This window comes from Botryllus schlosseri, chromosome 14 (assembly GCF_051294905.1).
Source record: "Botryllus schlosseri isolate E-star chromosome 14, Bs_hap1, whole genome shotgun sequence".
Lineage (NCBI taxonomy): Eukaryota > Metazoa > Chordata > Ascidiacea > Stolidobranchia > Styelidae > Botryllus > Botryllus schlosseri.
Window position 1 is genome coordinate 16,262,843 of NC_137249.1, and position 22,436 is coordinate 16,285,278.

General features: G+C 39.5%; 1 protein-coding gene across 1 annotated transcript in view; it reads right to left on the minus strand.

The window, feature by feature from the left end:
* LOC145456414 (copper-transporting ATPase 2-like) overlaps positions 1–21,066 on the minus strand; it is a 26,888-nt gene extending 5,822 nt beyond the window's left edge. Inside the window, exons 1-16 of the mRNA XM_080334528.1 lie at positions 20,845–21,066; positions 19,725–19,839; positions 17,798–17,910; positions 17,291–17,524; positions 12,329–12,992; positions 10,529–10,704; positions 9,821–9,982; positions 8,801–9,037; positions 8,025–8,174; positions 7,881–7,964; positions 6,100–6,322; positions 5,659–5,828; positions 3,478–3,605; positions 2,280–2,463; positions 1,571–1,759; positions 459–584 (exon numbers count right to left, since the gene is read on the minus strand). Of these exons, the coding sequence (XP_080190654.1) occupies positions 459–584; positions 1,571–1,759; positions 2,280–2,463; positions 3,478–3,605; positions 5,659–5,828; positions 6,100–6,322; positions 7,881–7,964; positions 8,025–8,174; positions 8,801–9,037; positions 9,821–9,982; positions 10,529–10,704; positions 12,329–12,992; positions 17,291–17,524; positions 17,798–17,910; positions 19,725–19,839; positions 20,845–20,955 (3,066 nt within the window). The 5' untranslated portion in view covers positions 20,956–21,066. The remainder of the gene's footprint in view (positions 1–458; positions 585–1,570; positions 1,760–2,279; positions 2,464–3,477; positions 3,606–5,658; positions 5,829–6,099; positions 6,323–7,880; positions 7,965–8,024; positions 8,175–8,800; positions 9,038–9,820; positions 9,983–10,528; positions 10,705–12,328; positions 12,993–17,290; positions 17,525–17,797; positions 17,911–19,724; positions 19,840–20,844) is intronic.
* Between the last annotated feature and the right edge of the window lie 1,370 nt (positions 21,067–22,436).

Sequence of the window (22,436 nt, forward strand, 5' to 3'; positions counted from 1 at the left end):
CGGAAGCACAGCGCCGAAATATTCAAACTCATTATTGCACTGCGCATACAAATATATGAACTGTGGGAGACTTCAAGTAAAGCCAGCAGTTTTTAACCAGAATTTGAACGAAAACCAGGGGTTCGCTGAGCCAGTCTCAGGGGTTAGGCGGAGGACAAGACACACAAGCTACTCGAACAACAAAGGTCACTCTGATATTGAGTAAAGTTTCATTATATTCGTTCTGTCTTGTATGTAAAATGATGAATTTTGGTCGTTTAATGCTGTTGTTGAAGCACAGTTCCTTTCATGCACCAGCACGCAATAGTAATGTACTAGATGTGTAACGTGGTACGAAAACTTGGGGTTCGCCGTAGATGGTCGGTCTCTATGGGTCCAGAAAAAAGGCCGGATAAAAGATTTGTCGAATCCTAGTCTCGTTAGAATTCGCAATTTTGAAGATAATTGTATCCACTCACCTCTTCACTGAACGCATTTATACTGTTCAGAAGCACCCCTTCGATATTGGTAATGGTGCATTCGATGCCGCAGCCCGGAATAGCTTTGAAGTCAGACGTGGTCCCGAGCGCCTCGACTTTCAAAATCTGACAGCAAATTTGAATTTTTTAAATGTGTTACCGCATCGACGGGCGGCTACACTACGCATTGTCCCTTGCTTTCAGGACATAGGATATGTCATAATCATGGCAGATAATACAATATTATTTCCAGAGCTTATTGGAGGTACAGAACTTCAATGTACAATTGATATAGAAATGAACTCAAATATTTTCGTCAGGGGTAATCGTTAGCAACCAGTAGAGAATTGGAAAAAACACTGTATATCAACAATCGTATCGCAAAATATCACGTCACCGGCATGGAATTTCGAATAATCGGGGCTGCTGATAAACGATGTTCTTTCCCATTCCTTACTGGTTGCTGATGATTACCCCTGACGAGTGTCAGCCGAAAATATTCGGGTTCATTTCAATATGAATATACCGTTCAATTATTATTTCTGTTCCACAATATTTTATCTGCACTCGAATGAAAGATACAATTTCAGCTTTTGCCTATATATGGATGACGTCATAATGAGTGATAATTATAATCGCTCGGTAGACGCTTGGTCCAATGATAATATAATATCTGAAGAGACTCTTTGGGGTACAGAGGCCACACTCATTTCCATCTGTCTGCACTGGAATCGGCTTATATTAAAATCCACCGACCGCGCTTGTGTCAGCAGAAGGAATTTTTAGTCAATCTAAAAATTGACCACCTGCTGCGCTCGCGGTTTGTCTGTATTTTATGTTGTTTGTTTCTATGACGTCATAATGGGTTGTATGCATTGTAGCTAGATGCGTGTTTTTGAAATTCTCCATTAGCCGACGGTTGCCCCTGAAGAGTGTCAGCTCGAAAATCAACGGTTTCAATATATCTCTGCCATGAATATACTATTAAAAGTGTCAGCCGAAAATATTCGGGTTCATTTCAATATGAATATACTATTTAATTGTATATTGAAGTTCTGTACCTCCAAGAAGCTCTTCTACTATTAAAATGTATAATATAATAGCATAATCACCTTTTTTGCGTATTTGACAACGGCTTGGGCGAGTGGATGCTCGCTGGCGCTTTCCGCGCTGCCGATAACGGCCGTCAGAAAACGTAGAGAAGGCGCGTCAGGGTCATCATCGTCAAATCTCACGATTTTCTGAACTTCCGGCTCTCCGTGCGTGATGGTCCCGGTTTTATCAAAAACAACTGTCTTTACCTGTGTGGAAAACGGAAATCAACAAAGAATAACTCAAAAGCGTTTGGGCGTCGACCAATGGCCGATTGACAACGCCCCATAAATGACTTCATGTATAATTGAAAAAGAGTGGATTCGAAGATTTCGACCGCATTTGGATTTGGGGGCAGAATTCGCAACAATTCTCAATTATCTTCCGCCCTTTCAAAGAATTTGAGCCATTCCCGGATACAGTTTTGGTCTCGAAACTAAAATCGGGAACAGGATTTGGACGTGCAATTCACGATAATGTTCATGGTTTTTACCATATTTCAAGAATTTCGAGATATTACCGGATTTCAATTTGGACTCGAAACTAAAATCTAAAACAGGATTTAAGACAAAACGGTTAAAAAAGATTTTGGTTGGATTTGGATGTGAATTTCTCGCAACGTTTTCAAAGAATTTGATTGAGCCATTAACGGGTCTTCGATACAGCTTCGAAATTAAAATTTGCAACAGAATTTGGAAAATCTTAAATCTGCTCCTCACCGACACTCACCTTATGCGCGACTTCGAGAGGTTCCCCGCCCTTGATCAATATCCCGTTTTGCGCGCCGACCCCAGTACCGACCATAACGGCGGTTGGCGTTGCCAGTCCCAGGGCACAAGGGCAGGCGATGGCCAGTACCGTAATTGCTGTTTGAAACGCAAATCTGACTGCCATTTCCTTGTCCGATAAGTAACTGAAAAACAAGGTTTGTAACATTGAAATTCTTTGGTGCAATTTGTCAGATTTGGTCGGTAGCAAAGCTAATTTGTGAAATAATCAAGTGGCTTGTGTCTCAATGCACTATTCACTAGAGTGGGTTTGTTCTAGAGTACTTCCACTTCTATTTTCATCGAGCCTAAACTAAAAAGTTCCTAGGTTTTGACAAGTCAGGGTATATTTGCTTCACTTTTATTACTGTCATAATAACAGGGTGATGATTAACGATAATGGATTACTATTTCAAAAATTGATCTTATTTGAAAGCTGTAACCTGTGATTGACCAAAGTCTGCAACGCACAATTCAATTCTACTTCTTCAAATTATGTACTGTAGAACTTTTGAAACCTTTCATAATGTACCCGTGTCAAGTGGTTTAATATGCCATGTCAATTGCAAGTTCTATTAGAATAGAAATTACTGGTCCTGCTTCGACTTCTAATCAAGTATCATCAATGATTACTTTTCCGTAATGCAAGCACGTAAGGCTAAAAGCTAGATGATTACGTTCGCCTATTGGGATGAATGAATCCAACTTGCCTTCGGCAATAACTTTGGTTATTGTGGTCTCAAGCTAAAGCAGTTTTTGATCACGTTTCTCGAATTTGTATAAAGATAATGATCAAAGTGTGGCAACTATGCATCAGCACAAAGGGGTAAGAGATTAGCACAATGTACGCATCAATAACTGTAGGTATGGCATTAAAATGGGATTTACTATGATTCATGCGCAGAAGCCTCAGCTACACCAATTTTCAAAAAGCAAAATTCGTTTCTAGTATGCAATGAGAATACAATGCTATGACCGATGTTGTCATATCAAACTATATAAATATTGCTACATAACGAGTCACAACCATAAATAAATGAAAATAGACTGCAGAGTGCGCATGTAATTTCAAGACAAGAAAAAAGATTGAAATTACTGCAATATGCATGTGGGCTTAACGTAAGTCATTGACTAAAAAAGACAGACCGAATCAGTCTTACTTGTGTGATGCAAATACGTCTTGAATCACTTCGATATGCGTGAGCCCGATGGACAGCCATACGACGAAAGTGATCATAGATATGACGATCACGCCAGGAACGAAATATCCGGCAATCCTGTCGGCAATCTGAAATTAAATTTCAAGAAACAAATCAGACAAGCTGTCACAGGTAGCGTAATCTGTGTTGTTCTAAAAATTCAGCAGCCCTAATACGAGGTCAAAGATCGCACTACTGAATGTCCGTGTCCAGTAGGGTTGTCCAAAATTTGGAAAATCGTACAAATCCTCCGTTGTAATGTCTTATTCTATAGATTATTGATAAAAAACGACACTGGGCCTAAAAGAAACTCACAGGAAGGCCGTTAACATTTCGTGCAAAGCGTTTGAAAGTAGCTGCCGAAGAATGGGCTTGCCTCCGACCATAGAACGGTGAGAAGACTTGTAATCACGAAACCACGGCTCTTGATTGGCTAATTGGCTATGCTTCAATGACCACGACTGCAGCAGCTTGATGATGAGGTGATCAAGGAGTCTGCTACCGGCGGCGATTCTGAAAGCGCATTGTATTTAGGTTGACAGATACTGATTTAGGATTGATTCAGGGTATGTTGAGGTACGAAATACATGATGTACAAACAACAGCTGCTTCACAAAAACGTCTTAAGCATGACTGCTTTATTGTGTAGGAAACCGCCGTAGCCTATATGCCTTGTTTTCAACCAGGGAAAGCATAGGCGCTCATGCTAGTGGCGACAGATTCCTAGTTTCAGAAAGGCTATATCATTATTGAATACAAATATAAAGCCTAACAATGACACTTTAATTTGTGTCATCTTATTGGGCTCAGGTTGTAGTACATAGTTAAGTTTTGAATGATCTAGGGATCGGTTAGGCTTGGCACTTATCAGATGTTTACAGCAAATTGAATTCACTTGTAAGTGTTTTCAGAGTCCCTAATGATGCCGCAGAGACGAGGTGTAAATGTAAGCACGGACTATATGCTTGATATGATATAAACAATATGCTGGATACTATGCACTATTGTCTGTGCGTTGCCTTACACCCCTTTTCTGCACGATTATCAAGGACTTTGGCATATCATATCCAGCATAGTATGTGCTTACTTTTACACCTCTTTTCTGCACCAGCATTAAGGACTTTGAAAACACTTGCAAGTGAATACAATTTGATGTAAAAGCATCTGATAAGGGCCAAGCTAACCCGCTGATTCAGCCGATCCTTAGAGCTTTCAAAACTTCAACTATGTACTACAACCGGAGCCCAATAAGCTCAGACAGGCAAAGTAATGTCATTGTTAAGCTTTATATTTGTATTCAATAATGATAGATCCTTTCCGAAACTAGGAATCTGTCGCCACTCGCATAAGCGTCTATGCTTTCCCTCGTTGAAAACAAGGCATATAGGCTACGGCGGTTTCCTTCACAATAAAGCAGTCATGCTTTTGACGTTTTTGTGAAGCAACTGTTGTTTGTACATCATGTATTTCGTACCTCAACATACCCTGAATCAATCCTAAATCAATATCTGCCAACCTACATACAATGCGCTTTCAGAATCGCCGCCGGTAGCAGACTCCTTGATCACCTCATCATCAAGCTGCTGCAGTCGTGGTCATTGAAGCATAGCCAATTAGCCAATCAAGAGCCGTGGTTTCGTGATTACTAGTCTTCTCGCCGTTCTATGGTCGGTGGCACGCCCATTCTTCGGCAGCTACTTTCAAACGCTTTGCACGAAATGTTAACGGCCTTCCTGTGAGTTTCTTTTAGGCCCAGTGTCGTTTTTTTATCAATAATCTATAGAATAAGACATTACAACGGAGGATTTGTAACATTTTCCAAATTTTGGACAACCCTAGTGTCCAGCCTACAGGCTTGTACAAACTACCAAACTAGTTAGTTGACAGACAACTAACTAGTTCTAGTTGCGGATTATGAAAAGTGAGTAGTTCTTGTCAGAGGTCAGAGCCATCATTATTAACAGCAGTGCAGCAACGGGGTGGGTTCTGGGAGTCAAAAGCCATATATCTCAAACATGTGAGTAGCGTTGGAATTGAAACTATTTCTGTTTTAGTTGGTTCGTGTTAGGTCGCGAGTTGTAGTTCTAGTCACTGCGAGTTTTCAAAAGTGAGTAGTTCTAGAACCCCGCAAATGGGTCTCACCTGCTGAATGGGAGCCTTCGACGTTTGCGCTTCCTCGACCAATCTGACAATTTGCGACAAGGCCGAATCCGAACCGACATGGGTGGCTTGCATCAGCAGGGCCCCGTTCAAATTCAAGGAGCCCCCGATCATAGCGGAGCCCACTTTTTTCGTGACGGGCATCGATTCGCCTGAACAGCAAAGTCTACGTTCACGGCTATTCTAATACTTCACGAATCCAACACCGTGTGGCGTTACACTGCTAATACAATACTGGCACTACTGCCTCCAGTAGTTGTTTTTGACTAATTTCACTTCAACTGAACAGTTCTCAATGCAAAACTACTTGCATTTGGACATGATTCGAAACTAAAAACTGATTACGACTTCCAAAATATTATATCCACTCATATCTAGCATCTAAAATTTGCTTTGCCTGCTTAATCGAACGGTTACAAATACCTGTAATCAGCGACTCGTCAACCATAGAGGTGCCCTCCACCACTTTTCCGTCCACCGGAACCTTGGTGCCAGGTTTCACTCGCAGATGGTCGCCCCGCTGCACCAGGGTTACGTCGATCACCTCTTCCGACAGGATTTTCAAGTTGGTCTCGTCAAACTTCACCAGCGTCGCCTCGGTGGCCTGCAGCTGTATCAGCTTGGCGAGGGCTTCCGACGTCTTTCCCTGGAGATACGACACACACAGAGGTGGTCAGTAATGAAGAACTTCCTCCATTTCGGACTAATCGAGTGCTAGTAGTATTGGAATGGCTTGGAAAGAGACAAGGATAGGCAGTCTGTAAGTCGCAGGATTCAAAAAAATTTTGTTTCTCTACGCAATTGAGGAAATCTCCGGTTGATTGGTTGTTGATTTGATTGTAAATATAATTTTCGGCATATTCAGATTTGCAATCTGTAGTCGGCTCTATAGATGTAACACCAAATCTTGACATCAACCTTACTGTGTGTGTTCAGAAAATAATCACACACTTTACACCAAGTTTACGTCGACATATGGGAGACCGGAATTTTATGCGAACGAGTATGGTTTGTTTAAATTCGTTTGAGTCGAGGCTCTGCATCTGCATATTAGAAAGTTGCGACACAAAAATACACCCGTTAGTAAGATCGGTTTCCGTCACAGATCAAGCCCACAAAATCTCTAAGCAAGTAAACTACCTACTCAGCTCACTTGTATGTCAAGACAAAACTTCTCAGTGAAAATACGAAAACTATTTTACAAAGCAATTCCGAATAGTAGCCTACAGGGTTGTGTCATGGATCAAGCCCAAAAACTCACAAAATCAAGGACAAGTACCGTAATTTTCCGAATATAGAGCGCCCCCATGTATAATACGCACCCTTAAAATGACGTGTATATTCTGGGAAAAAGCCTGTACCCATGTATAGTACGCACCCTGCATTCGCAATACATGAATAGTTGCGTTTTAGTACACGATGTTGTTCTGTTTTGCGATGTCACTGTCGAACGATCGTGACATGATGATCGCTAATCAAAACACAATTAACGGCATTGTCTCTAAACGAGAGGAGATAGTAGCCCAAAGCCTGTGAGGTCGGCGACACGATAGTTCAGGCTAGCGACACACGACATCTATCTTGCGCACGAGGCCTATTACAATTACAGATGCGATTGCTTAGGCCAACGGTTATGTTGGGCGCACCAGTCCTGTTAGAGATGCGAATGATTACGCAAGCGATTATATCTTGCGCACATGGCCTCATGTGTATGCGATTGTTAAGGCCTGTCGTTGACGCGATGAATCAACATTCAACAAGGATTGCCGCGCAGCGCACGCGTACTAACGGCAAACCAACTCAGCAAGAGATCGCGTACTTTGCAGACGACTCTCCTTAATTAGAAACACGCTTTTCGTTAATTGGCAACAACAGCAGCGCGTTACACTCTATAATACGAATTACGGGGCCCAATGGCTAGAGGTGATGCTCGATTTAGACAAACATGAAGAAAGGTGTGATTTCAAGTTTTTGATCGAGGGATTTTTTTTTCAAGGCTTGCTGTACCCATGCATAATACGCATCCCCTATTTTAGGGCAAAAAATCGGTAAAATTTTGCGCATCATACATGGAAAATTACGGTAACTACCCAAACTACTTGTGTTTCAACACAAAACATCGAAAGCGAATACTGTTTTTCAGTCTAATTCTGTCAAAAATATTCTGCTACCCAATATTTCCAAATTAAAATTCATAACAATACCTTCGCAATATGCTCCAACCACCTCCCTAGAGCGATGAATACAAATAGCATTGGCGGCGTTTCGAAAAATGTTTTCGGAGAAGACTAAAAATGAAGTAAATGACGATTACTTGATCAGAGCAACGGACATTCACACATACTCACCGCACTCTGCTGGACCATAGCGACCAGGACGATTGCCACAGAGTAAACGTAAGCAATGACGGTCGTCATGACGATCAGCACATCCATATTTGCAGTTCCGTGCTTTATTGATTTGTACGCTTGGACGTAGAAGTATCGCCCGCCAAATATCTGTACAGAGTTTGATTTGTTCAATGGTGGCGAAAATAGTTGGGATATCGTCAACTAATACCCTAAGGTATGGAGGGCCAGCCAGGTTTCATTGAAACGTATTTACTGATCACAAGTACAACGCAATTGAATACACGATTGCAGTATTGTTAGAGAAAAATACAACACTACTAAACCCACGGTCAGATCAATACGCGATAGAAGTAGAGTTATGCTAGAAATCCCTAGAATTTACATGTAACTGATTCTTGATACCGTATAATAACGTTACAGAATCACAAACTATCACGGCCTGTCAATGTGTTTCACAAGTAACAGAAGTAGACAGATTTTTATCGACATGTATGTTTCGTCCTGAAAACCGATTTATAATTGTGATTCACTTAAAATTTTGCAGCAACACACACATTGTATCTGACCGAATAGAAAGTTGAACCGACAGGGAATTGTCATTCAAACAGATCATTGTTTCAAAAGCGGGATCTGGATTGTATTTGCATCCTGATCGCACGGAACCTGAATAACTGTGATCCCTACATTTGTAAAGTTTACTAACAAGACCAGCTCCTAGCCAAGGCTAGTAGCAATATTCAATGGTATATGAGCAAAAAGTACTGAAATCCCACCTGTACTGGAGTGCAAAGCACAAACATAATCAAGTTATGCAGACTCAAGCCCGGCACGATGATAGTGGGGTGATTGTGAGCGCCCGACGCCATGTAGTAAATCATGAAGCCCATAACGGGAACGCCGAAGATGAGAGAAAGCAAGAAGGAACGTTTCCATTGACGGATTTCCTTCTTGTGATCCAAAGCCTCGGATCTGTTGTCCTTATCGCGCACCACCGCGTCAAACCCGAGACTCTAAAAATTAGTAATACAAAGTTTCGAGAGAGTAAAAATAATGGTGGTCCTGAATGCACACAAAGAGAATAACAGCCCTGAAAAAAATCTCGGTAGCTGGAATTAGAATGTTTTACAACGTGTTGGGCAGCGAGTGAAACGTTAGTTCAATTTGAGTATTGACAGTACCATTTTTTCTGCCTTCCAAGCACAGCAAACAGCATAATTTCCCGCCAATTGATATCATTATAAAGGATGAACAGGTCAACTCGAAACACAATTTTAACCTATTGAGTAAAGCAGGGTTCTTAATCTGGGTCACATGGATTCCTTGGTTGTCCATGGACTAGCTTAGTGGCCCATGAAAGGTCAATGTTGACTCAAGAATTATAAAACTAATTACATTGTCCATATTTAAAAGATCAGTCCTTGTTCTTGACTCGAGCCTGTATTTTAAGATCAGCTGCATAAATATCGCAGTCAGCTGAACTAGGAATTTATTCCTGATTGTACAGTTTCATAAATTATCTTTGACCTGGTCACAATATGGGGTCAATGCAACCACCAAGAAAAATTTAGGGGTCTGCTAAAAAGCTAAGAACCCATGGATCAAAGAATGGTATGCGGCATTGCGCAGGCTTTTATGGGAAAGTCAATTCTGCTCTGTAGTTCAGATACCCGCTCGTATTAAGCCTATCGGACATGGGATGGCATTCCTTCCTCATCAATCACTTCCTGCGCCATGCGCTCCTCACAACCTGTGATCAGAGCGCACTCAAAGCCATGCTGTAAACGTAGTCTCACCTTAATATTTTCGATGATATCGCGAACGCCCACATCGTCCGGATCGTAATCCACGACGGCCGTATTCGTGGCGAGGGCGACGGAAGCGTAGTTCACGCCGTTCATCTCGTGTATGGAGGTCTCGATCTTGTGCACGCAAGACGAGCATGTCATTCCGAATACCTAAAACGGAATTAACATGTATTGAGATATTCTGCAATGCAACCGACCCGCCAACAGCGATAATCACGTTTCCTACACTGGCATCTAATTTCAAATACGCACCGGATGATGACTAATCGCAAGTAACAATGCTGCCGGTAGACGGCTTGATTAATTGCTGAATCACGGTTGAAGAATAGAACAAATATGCTCATTATAATAACCATTATATGGTAGAGATCTCGATAATATTTTAAAGTGAAATGCACCAGTCACGCCCTTGAAGAGATAAAAATGAGTATAGCTGATTCATTTTCATCACGCTCAAATGTTTCATAACACCTCGAATTAGCTGTGCGAGACAATATTTACATCGACGTAATCAGGATAATCTGGTTTGTCTGATTATCGTGTCGCATAGCAATAACAGATACATCGAAATAGGAGAGCAGGCTACGGAAATCAAACCAATACATAAATCCCAAATAGGACTACTTAAAATGCAAATTGCACCACGTAATGTCATATTAACACGATCGATCCACACACCAAATATTTGCAACTCACGCTCAGTTCGACATGGCCGTCTTTATGTAGATCCTCCGGAATAACTTGCGACGGAAAGCCGAGATCGGTGATGAGATAAGCGATCGCCTCTGGATCTGTCAATTCCTTGTGGTATCGGACCTCGGCTTTGCCAGACATCAATCCGACGAGAATGCTGACGACACCTTCCTCCCGAGCTATATACATTTCCACAGAGTTAGGATGTTGGTAATGATCGTGAAAAATCACGAGACAGGCCTCCGACCACATTCTACTTTCACAGAGGGACAATTCCAGCTGGATCTTAACTAGAATCTGTCCCAAAGAATTACTGGCATTGCATCAGTCCACAGTGGAAGGGAAAATAAGCGGCAAACATATCAACAGATACAATAATATAGATTCTCAGAAGCCGAGCGCTCCAGAGATTCGTTTTTGTTCAACTTAAAACGACTAAGGTCGGAGTGCCGAGAATACAAACACAATTCGGGACTACAATATTCATTTCATGGGATGATTAATAAAAAGCAACACAATGAACAGAAAGAATGTAGAGGGCTTTCGTCATACAAACATAGAAGCTGAACAATTTGAAGAAATCAACGGTTTTCTTCAAAACGCTTTATAGCCCACCAGAATGTTTACTTATTAGAAGAGGTTGCTATTAGAAAATGACAGGTTTGTGATAATCTACCATTGCAATTTCCGCACACAACGCACGAGCCATCGTCTTATTAGCCTACAATGTCAAAGATCGATTCAACAAGTCAAACTCACCAATATAATTGGGAAATGGTTGATTCCTGGCCACAGGCCATTACTATCGGGTTAGTATTTTTATGCAATAAGCCATTGACATATTTTTACTCCACTCCCGACTGAAGAGTTACCATGCCAGATCACTGCTCACTGCTTGGTGATCGACGCAATGATTTCAGCTTGTAGCCTACCGTTGTAAACGGCCCTTCATCTGCTCATTGTGAATCATAAACGGTCAAGTGAAACAAATAGGTTGACATGGTTCTTATATCAAAAAGTGCAAGCTGAAAAATTGTGATGTAGACACCATTGTCAGAATGAAGCCAAACGGTGTGTCACCAGCAGTGTACGCACAACTTCAGTGTTGCCAGCCAACAACTGCTGCTGTTGAACGTTCTTTCTCCATTCTTGGCAAGCTACTTAGTATTAGTAAGGACCAGCACTTTCTGCCCGAGAATGTAGGTAAGTATTTTTCGTTGTACTACAACAAATTTCAATTATTTCTACCATAATACCTGATGTAACTACTGGAATTCTTCATAGGGCCAGATTTCGTTAAAATACTAGTTTCTTCATGCAAACATTGGTCAGTGTTCGAGCCAAAAACTTTTTCCAGGCCAAACTACTTCGCAAGGGTAGCCAGTTTCAACCAGAAATGAAGATATTCCAAGTAGTACAATTTTAACATTATGTGCGAAAACACCTAATTTGCATACTTGAGGTCAAAATTCATATTTTTAGGTAAAAATAAGTCAAACTTACATTTTTAGGTTAAAATCTTCCGTTTTTTTCCGTAAAAAAATGTCAAAGTTTACATTTTTTAGGTCAAAATCTTTCGTTTTTTAGGTAAAAAAAAATTGCCCTACTGATGACCATACACTGCAAAAACCATATCCATTTACACGGAATTGGGAACAACACAGGTTTTGATCAATAGCGGCTGGGTTCCTATGAGACAGCCATCAGTGATAGTACCCGATACCTCAGGCTTACGAGACTATAGGTGCTGAGACTATACGTGCTACGTTGGCTGCGAGTAATTAATCAGAAAAACAAACATACCAATATGTCTTTCGATGTTGTTAACGCACGAAGCGCAAGTCATGCCTTTGATTTCGATGAAGCACCGTTTCATGTCGGTCCCCTTCTCTGGCATGTGCAACACTTCAATCTCCAGCTCTGTTCCTTTCGGACTGATCACCGCGACCTTCGGCATTCTCTGCAACTGCGGGCTGTCCGTATCCTCACCGGGCGTGCGTTTTTCCAATCTGCGCGAGTCTTTTTTGAATATTTTCCCAGACGAATTCGTGACTTGAAATCCCAAATCTGCGATCTTCTGCGCCACGTCGTCTTGTCCCAAGACATTTTCCGATATCGTGACCTCGGCGCGTTTCTTCTCTAGCGACACCGCGATATGTAACACACCGGGAACATCGCGGATGTTGCCTTCGATTTTTCGAACACACGATTTACAGCTCATCCCCTCCACCGTTAACGAAACATCTTGACTGGCCCCGTTTATCGGAGTGTTTTGCCACGAGGATTGCGCGCTGCAGTCGATGATTGGTGGGTCGGATATTGGTTTCATGTTGTTGGAATCATGTTCGGTGCTGCTAAGCTTTGGTGTGGCGTCAAACCCCATCTCTTCGACTGCGTCGATCATCTGCGCGACGGATATCAATTCCGGATTGTAGTCGATAATTCCTTCGCGGTCTTCTAGCGAGACCTGAAGCAAAATATGAGTTTGCTATGATTCTACATCAAACATGCACCCACAAAATTAATCAATATGTATTCATGTATTATCACAAGTCCTTTTGAACCATGTTGTTCTGATTCACAGTGACGTGGGAACTTCAAGAAGCAAATTACAGGTTACAAGGTAGTAATGGTGAAACAAGGTCGTTAAAAGTAATTTTCACAAGACGTTCAGTCAACATTTAACCGGACCAATAAGTACAGATATAGCTTAGTCAAAATGTGTGTGTTATTTATGGTACGCACTACACATCATTGAACTTTGATGTTACTGCTTTTGAACCCATGCATATTATGTATCAGTTGGAGCTGTTATTAAACATAATTTCCTCACAAAATTTAGTGATTCAGACACTCAATATTCCAGCGCTTTCACCGGTGAACTACACATCAATAAAGCCTATTCTTATTATATTTTATTATAAACAAGCATATAATATTTGCTCCACATATGAAGGTAAAGTTACTCTGTAAGTATATCAGTTATATGAGTTACAATCATCTATTGACAGTCATTTTCTGACAAAATCTTGTCATAACCAGCCAGAGACTTGGAATCGATTTCAGTGCAACAGTTGATATCAACTGTAGGCCTACTATGAAAGGTCATGAAAACATTGATCACCAGTAATTTACCAAACAGGCCTTCGTAACAAATGGGCTTTAGCAGCTCCCAGCAAGAGTGTAATATTAGACTCCATCAATACAGTAATAAGCAGGTTGAATTTTGATGGAAATCAAACCAGAATTTATGAGGAGACGTTTCTGAAGCCAACAACATCCTTTTTATTATGTCACTATTATGGTGAAATCTGATACTAACGAATCACAATAATTCGAGTAAAATAAGCTGGCGACTAGCTAGAGTTAATGTCTGGATATATCTTAATAGATCTGAATATCAGTTCAGTCTTTGAACCAAGGTTTCTCAGCTAGATGATAACCAGAAAAAAGCAGGATAAGACCAAGAAAGAAATCAGTCTGAGAATTTTGAAGTTTTGATTATGACTCTACGACAATCCACTTGAATCAATTATTTGTGACAATTCCAACAGTTTATTACTTATTAAAATTCTGATAACCAACACCTACTCAACATACCATACTGGCATTGTATCTATGTTAAGTTTCAATATTTATTCAACTTACATTTATATTATAAGCCTGAACCCTGAAGACAATAAAGCTGTGTAATTACTGACATGAAGCCACAGCTAGGATTACATGGAGATAATGACTCGGCAGAATTTCAAATGGTTCTCCAAAGGCTGTGATAAGTGTTACAAAGGTGAAACCGAAAATCACCACTAACACTGTACAGTACACGTTTTACTCAGCTTTGACTGAAAAAAATCTCAACAGACTGTAATCGTATGCAATATAGCTAGAAGTTAAAGTAGTCAGAGAGAAGTAGAAGTAATGTCAGTAATTTTTACTCAATTACAAGCAAAAGCAGAGATTACCAAAAGGTGTCCGAACTAATTTAAGGGCGGAGATAATAAAGTTGGATTAGCAATAAAGTCGATTATCGTGTTCGTCAGGGTTTATCAACCCAGGATTCAGGAAACCGGCTGATCGCTGCACATAAAGTTTTTAGTGTTAATCTCATGATTCGTTTCTTAGCTGTACCGTATGACTTTCATTTCGCGATGATGATAATTTGACCTATTGCAGTGGCAGTAGCATTATCAGCAGGCTGCTGTTTCATTCAATCAATTAACAACTGACAGCCTACACGCGTTTTCTCATTATGATGCAACAGATAACGCCACTTGATTGAAAACTCGGGACACCTCGCCTAAGCATCAAGTGTCACCTTTTCCAACTTTATGCGTGCGATTAGCAGTATTTAATCACACGATTAGCATTCTTTCTGATCAACTAACTTTACTATCTCCGCCAACTTATTCTCCACTTTTCAATATCTCAAGTGTAAAGTGTTTTGCCCAAAATACTGCCCAAATAGCAGTGAAAGTAGTCCAAAAACATAACCAGTAATTAGTGAAGTAGGCAAAATCTACTGAAAAATAGCAGCCCTTTATTACTGACCAATGACCACCTATGAATATATACAGTAGGCTGTAAAACAGCATATAAGTCACACCTGTACAGATTGCATTTGAGCTAAAGTGCACAATGTTCAGGCAATTTGAAATCCATCAAATTCTTGGTATCATGTTATTGTACTCTACACTCCAGAACAGATTACCAACATGTCCGTTACTAGAAAATTTTTATGTCAATGAAGAAAGTCACTCCTTGTGTGCAATAAGTGTGCAACTTGCTGCACTTTCCAATTTTAATTTTGCGGAATCGAATCAGCAAGTTTTATTGCAGTGATGCAATTCATAGAATAGATGTAGTGGTATGGCACAATGCAAGATAACATCACTGCATTATGTCTTAAAAGCCTACGGGCATAGTATGTCAATCGTTAGATCCCTGGTGAATAACAAGATTCTGAGATGGAATAAACGGAAATGCTGTCATAAAAATTCAACTGAAATAGTGCAACGACAACTGTCATATTATCGAATGTAAGCCGGTGTTGAGACAAAAATAGTCTCAAAATCTAAAAACTCTCACGATCACACTATGTCTAACTGTGAAAGCATGCTTATTTGTATTAAAATTACATTAGACGGCAAGAAACCTTATGACATGTTCGAGTATGTCACCCAATACTCATCAGTGCAATAATTACATTACACAGTAGCATAAAAATAGTAACCCTCAAAGGCTCGCACATTCTATCAGAGAAATATTGGATAAATAATGGGCGATTTCGATTGGCTTAAAATGTAAGATTTCTAGTAATCAACAGAATTGCGAAATCACTCCATTTTATTTCAGAACAATGACAACTAATTCTTGTACAATAGTGACAGTGTGGAATTTTTAACCATAATTTTGAGAGGCACAAGTGACTTGACGTAAGACTGGCACAATAACTGTGACATCTCATCACTACCGTAAACCGGGTAACTTTGGACATTTTCAACGATTTCGCTTTATATCTTGGAAATTTTAGAGTGTGTAGGGGAGGCAAGTTTTGTGGTTTTCAAGGGTTATGGAGCAAAGATTAGAATGAACTAATCCAAAATCTTCATGGTCATAAATAAGTACCTAATTTTGTAAATTATCCGTGTCCAAAGTTACTCCGGCATGTGGGGTAACTTTGGACAATGTAGTTTTTTCATGTCTTTACACTCTATTGTCTATAAAACCTCTTAAATGTGTCAGCAATCGACAGCAAACATTGAGCATTTTACCATGATTTATTGTTGATTTCAATTATTTTACTGTTCTTTAAAAGATGCACTTTCCCTTTCTTTTGTACTCTGATGGATATATTTTGTCGTAATTTACGGTATGCCATATTCAGCAGGCGCTTCTTTAAGAGTATGTGATGAGTTTTCAAAGTAGCTTACACCCGATTACAATCTCTCGGCTTATTGCCTAGACCCGTTTTTTCATACCTTCTCATTCCATTTTAAAAAGCCATCAGACCGGTCATAACAAATTCAGTTGACTATACACCTGGACACAGATGAAGCAGCCACTTTCCAGAGCTCTAAATATCACGTTTTCTACTCTCAAAAGTTACCCCATTCTGATAACATTTGAGGGGGTAACTTTGAACATCACATTTTCTTATATTGATCTAAGGGTGAGCTCTCTGTGATTTTCGCCATGGATTAAGACTACTTAGAGGTATCTGCTGCCACATTTTGAATCTATGACTCCCATGCTATTTATGTTTGGTTGTATGAATTTCAATATCCATCAATTTTGATGAAATTGACCCCCCACTACTAATTTATCAATGTGGGGTCAAGTTTATCTGGTAGTGAAATGAATCCACCTTTTATTGAGACTACTTGTGGTACTGTTGCCTCGTGAAAAAGAACTGGACCTCCAACGGCAACCCCTTTCCATCAATAATCATTTAAATCTTTTACTGCTTAGTGTCCAAAGTTACCCCGGGCGGTTTACGGTACATCTCATTAGCTTGGAAATTAAAAATACAATTACTTCAGACTGAAAACCAGTCAAAATTAGTATTTATTACAGTTTGTCAGAAACACAATTGGTAGCCTACTGAATGAGCCGAAACAACATAGTGAATTACTTTGACTCATCAAATATCAGAAGGATTGTAGATATTTTCATAACTCCGTACTGGCCAGCTTAGTTCAAAGTAGTTTGAAAGACGCATACTAATTAAGTACGGACATACATGATATACATTAAACAAGCATTCACCTTTATAGAATTGACACCGGTATACGAGCCCAGTTGCTTTTCGATTGTTTGCACGCACGAGTTGCAAGTCATTCCGATGATTTCTATTCGGATAGTGGTCGTCCTTTTCTTAGGGCCACATTCACTGACTTTGGCGTCAAATCCAAGATCCCCGATAGCCTCTACGACTTCATCAATGTGTGCTTGTGAAGTCGCGTTCATCTTGATGTAGGCTTGCTTGTTTTCAAGACTCACCTGAATCAGGTCGTTATTTTTATGAACACTTGACCACATCAACCTATCTAATTTACCAATACGGATTCAGCCTATTTACGAATATAAGACTTTCAGTATCCAACATGACTCATTATTTAGGTTACAGCAGGGAGTGGAACAAACTACTTTTTGCTCAATAAAAATCAAATTTCAGCAATTTTATCAAACTATATCAAATGATATCAGACCTATCTACCCAACTTATCACAAAAGATTGACCAAAAGCAAGCTGATAGTATATCTAGTAATCACCTGAATGGACGATATGAATTGAAGTTTTGATATATTTGTCTGGATTGTGTTCACGCACGCCTCACACATCATCCCTTCCACATCTACAACCACGTCAGATGGCAAAGACGATACTGTTGAAAGCAGAGAAAATTATTAAGACAATATTAACCGTATATCACTAGTTGGTCGTGGCAGGCCTAGTAATGGGCTATTGTGAATCGCATTGGATCAATAAGTACCATAGGAATAATGCAGGCTAGGGTAATATTATGTCAGGTGCTCCAGAAAAATTTAAAATATGCCCCCACAATCTCAGATTTTCATGAAAATTGACAAGCCTGAAAAACTTTTCTTTCTGATTTCAGAAAAACAAATTTTATAAAAATCAGTCAAGTACAGCCGAAGATGTGGACGTTCAAAAATTGCTGTTTTTGTGCTCGTTCAAATGGAAAAAAACGTCAGAAATTTACACATGCAATTTAGATTTGCTATATTTTGGTCAAATTAGGGTCGTCAAGGGTGACACTTTCACACATGTTCATTTACATCCTACTTGATAATTTGTCCCCTTCTTTGGCACCTGGGGCTGCATAGTACAACCTTTAACCCAGTGATTTTGTTCATGTCTTGAAAAATTGCTCAAGCGTGACGTCGTTTTTAATTGCAAATATATTTTGGCTAAGAGGTGGTGTCATCAAATGCAAGGTGTCATTGGAAAGTTCTTGACAAGGACTATCAAATTCAACAATAAAATTACTGGATATTGGATATTTCGAAATTCAACAATTTTTTCAACACTTCTTCACAAAAAATTTTTCTAATGTGACGATGAAATATCCAATAATTTTATTGTTGATTTTGAAAGTGCTTTCCAAGAGCTTTCCAATGATGCCTTACACTTGATGATACCACCTGTTAGCCATGAGATATCTGCAATTAAAATTGACGTCATGCATGAGTGCCTTTGAAAGTCATAAGTAAAAGCATGGGTTCAAAGTCGAACTAGGCGGCCCCAGGTGTCAAAGAAGGTGAAAATGCATTAAGTGTGCTATAAATGACCAAGTGTGAAAGTTTCGCCCTCAACAGCCTCAATTTGATCCAATTATGGCAAATTCAAGTTACATGTATATATTTCTGCCATTTTTTCCACTTGAGCGATCACAAAAATATCAATTGTTGGACAGTCATACCTTCGGTTCTAGTCGACCTTTTTTGATGAAATTTGGATTTCTGAAATCAGAAAACAAAGCTCTGTAAGCATGCCAATTTTCATGACGTTTCGAGAAGGTGGGAATATGGCATGGAGCACCTGAAATGTACTGACCCGCTACTGAAATTTGTCTCCAATCATTCTATAGGTATACAGATATAGCCTCATAGAATATGCATCCATGAAGAATAGTAATATTGGCTTATGCAGTCGATATGATCGGTCTTACTTGATGTCATAGCTCCATCTGAGTATGTCTATTGCTGCTGAGTTTCGGTGTAGTTACATGAATATGGATTTTTGAGTATGAAGAGGCATACGACACACTCAACAGCATGCTTTAAAAAATTAAGGCGCCAACACCAGTTGTGTATTTCTACTGCTTCTGTTTCAGAATATAAATTTATAGAACATGTGCAAGTTCACGGCAAGATTGAAATGGAAGGTTGAAATATGAATGGTTATCTCTGTAAGTTATCAACACTTTTTCAAACCGCATAACATGGGAACAAGTGGATCAGACACTTTTGTACTGTGCACAGTGTGCAGTTTAGTTACTGCTAAAACTGAATCATCACAATCAATAGATTTTCAATTCAAACTTTGTTTAGATTTGAGATCTGGAAACATTGACTCTATATGTCTGACTAGGAAAGTCGATATCATGATCACAATTACGTGTAATTAGAAGTTCGGGCTTATCAACTAAGCATCACGTGCAAATCCCATTCGCACCTTCACCCTTCGCTTTTGCGTCAAATCCAGCATCTTCAATAGTTCCGATAATCTGGTTCAACTGAACACGGGTGGCATCGTATTGTATCTCGGCACATTTCATTTCCAGCGAAACCTTGAAAGTAATGCATTTGTTAGGGATCGTCAAAGATATTAACAACACGCAGAAACCGACACATCACATGCCGCCCGGCATGACTCAAATATCATGAGCGGTGAACCTATGATTTGTACAGCATAATTTTGGAGCAGATAATTCAATATTTGCTTCATTAATGAATCAATTAATGGCAAAAGTATATTTTAATCTTGCAGAATAGATACATGATGAAATATAGCTTTGTGGAGTGCATTTAGTTTTTTAATATACCTATGCTATTAGCTACTTCCCATTACAAGAGATGCACAAGATGATTGCTGAAAGGCCTGAGGCTGTTTCAAGTCTTTGAAATGTACTAAAGTAATATAGCTTTCGATGAGACCTCTATTATATATATATACACATCAAAATTCTATGACAACTCATACTATTTAATGACGCATGACCAATGCAGAATGAATAACGGCACAACAAATATATTTAATTTCATAGATAGGCTACTTTGCAATTGGAATGTGGCATTAGGCTACTGGTAAAACTTGTCAGCTGTATTATTTCATTCATGCAAATGAAGCACATGTTTCATTAACAATTTTTTTACTTGACAAACTTTTAACTGTTGAAAGAAGAGCTTTTAGGATTCAAACACTGTTGACTAACTAGTTGATATAAATCGAGAGTGCCAATACTCCGTCGCCGTCAGAAAGTCAAGTATGAAATGATGTTATTATAAAATATATGTTAGCTGACATGAACCATCTGGACTACGCAGGAAGCCACATTTAGTACACAACACAATGCCATCGCCAAATTCCATTTTCACATCGATCTACATTTTTATAAAGATTCCGGTTATCAAGAATTATTCATTATTCAATGAATGATGAACCTTCTCAAAAACACATGTTTGTCAACTCTATTACTGAATAATCAGGAGCTCAGTCAAGCATTACGCATCAATATATGAGATACCTACAATTGACAACATTGATCGAATGGTTAGCATAACTCTCAAATTACCTGGACATCACTGACTCCATCCAATGCACCAACTAGCCTTTCAATTGTGTCCGTACATGACGAGCACGTCATACCGTCAATATGTACGAGGGACTTTGTTTTGCCTTCCATTATTAACGTTGATATCAAGTCGGATAGAAGGAATGCCACTGCTACAGTTGAAATATCATAGCATTTGAATATATTCTTGGAATATCAAGCAACAAGCATAGGTTATCCTAAGAAAATAGAAAGCATTTATTGATTTTGAAATGAAGACAATGACAGGTGCTTGCTTGCGTAATTCCAGTTAAGTTGACTGCATGTTTTTCATTCAACATGTGTTCATTCATGTCTTACGTTCTTATCATGCTAATACTCATTGGATGCTGATGATTTTGCTCACCAAGGTTGTCAGAACAGGAAAATGTTCTCTCGATGATCAATCAATGGATTTACCATAAATCGAGGAATTACATACTCAGTTTATTAGCCTATTCCCTAAGATTTTAATTGGCTTTACACAAACCCCTGATTCAGTTACTGTAGAACAGTGGTTTTCATCCTGGGGGTTGTTTGCCTATATTCTAGGGGTCATGATGGTATTGACCTTTTTAGCAATTAGTTTCATATATTTAGAGGCGCACGGAACATTTTCCAATTGGAAATTGGGTCGTGATGATAAAATTGTTGGGAAAATATGGGTACTAAATTTGTTGCAATTGTCACTGGCAGGAACAAAAAACACATCCACAAACACGTAAGTTCATATATCAATATTATTGACAAATAGTTTTAGTATTGGCAATATTGCTATTAGCACCAGATGCAGATCAAACATTCGAGGAGGGAAACACCGATCACTTCACAAATGCAGGTACAATATAAATAATCTCAATTTACAGTAGAAACGATAGCCTACTCAACTCAGGTGGACAAATTAGTGAATGAAGACGAAGAACAACTAAATGAAGATTACATAAAACCAGGGTTGTAAACAAGTTATAAGATCCTAATTCCATTCTAGACTACACACAAAAAAAAATTTACCTCGATTTACCGCGAAATGTCTGGAAGCAGGGTGGCCAGCCACTTGGCAGTAATATAACATTACCGTCACTCAATGTAAATTCAACTTACAACCGTCCGGTAATCTAACTTTACATGCCAGACTGTAATGTTACAGTCACCTCTGGTATATTCAATCTACATTCTCTTCTGTGTACATTTACCACCGAGACTGTAATTTTACCGCCTTACCTACCTACCTACCTACCTACAACCCTACATGCTGTCCTTGTAAATCAGATTACATGCCAGCTTGTAAATTCACGTCTCAGCCTACATCCATACCTATCCCAAAGCAACGCGATGCCAAAATACCGCAAAAGTTTCTTCACGCCCTCAAGACGACATTAGGACAACTGTATATTCATTCATGATTCACGATGAAAAAGTATTGCTGCTGGAGGTATAATTCTTGTTTAGGAGGCATGCAAATATAGCACGAGTGGTCCCAAGAAAAGGTGAATTAATTCCAACGCCGGATAAACTTCCAATTGTTTCTTTTTCTCGTCTTCATTCCTTCTGTGTGACTGGTATCTTGCAGTTCC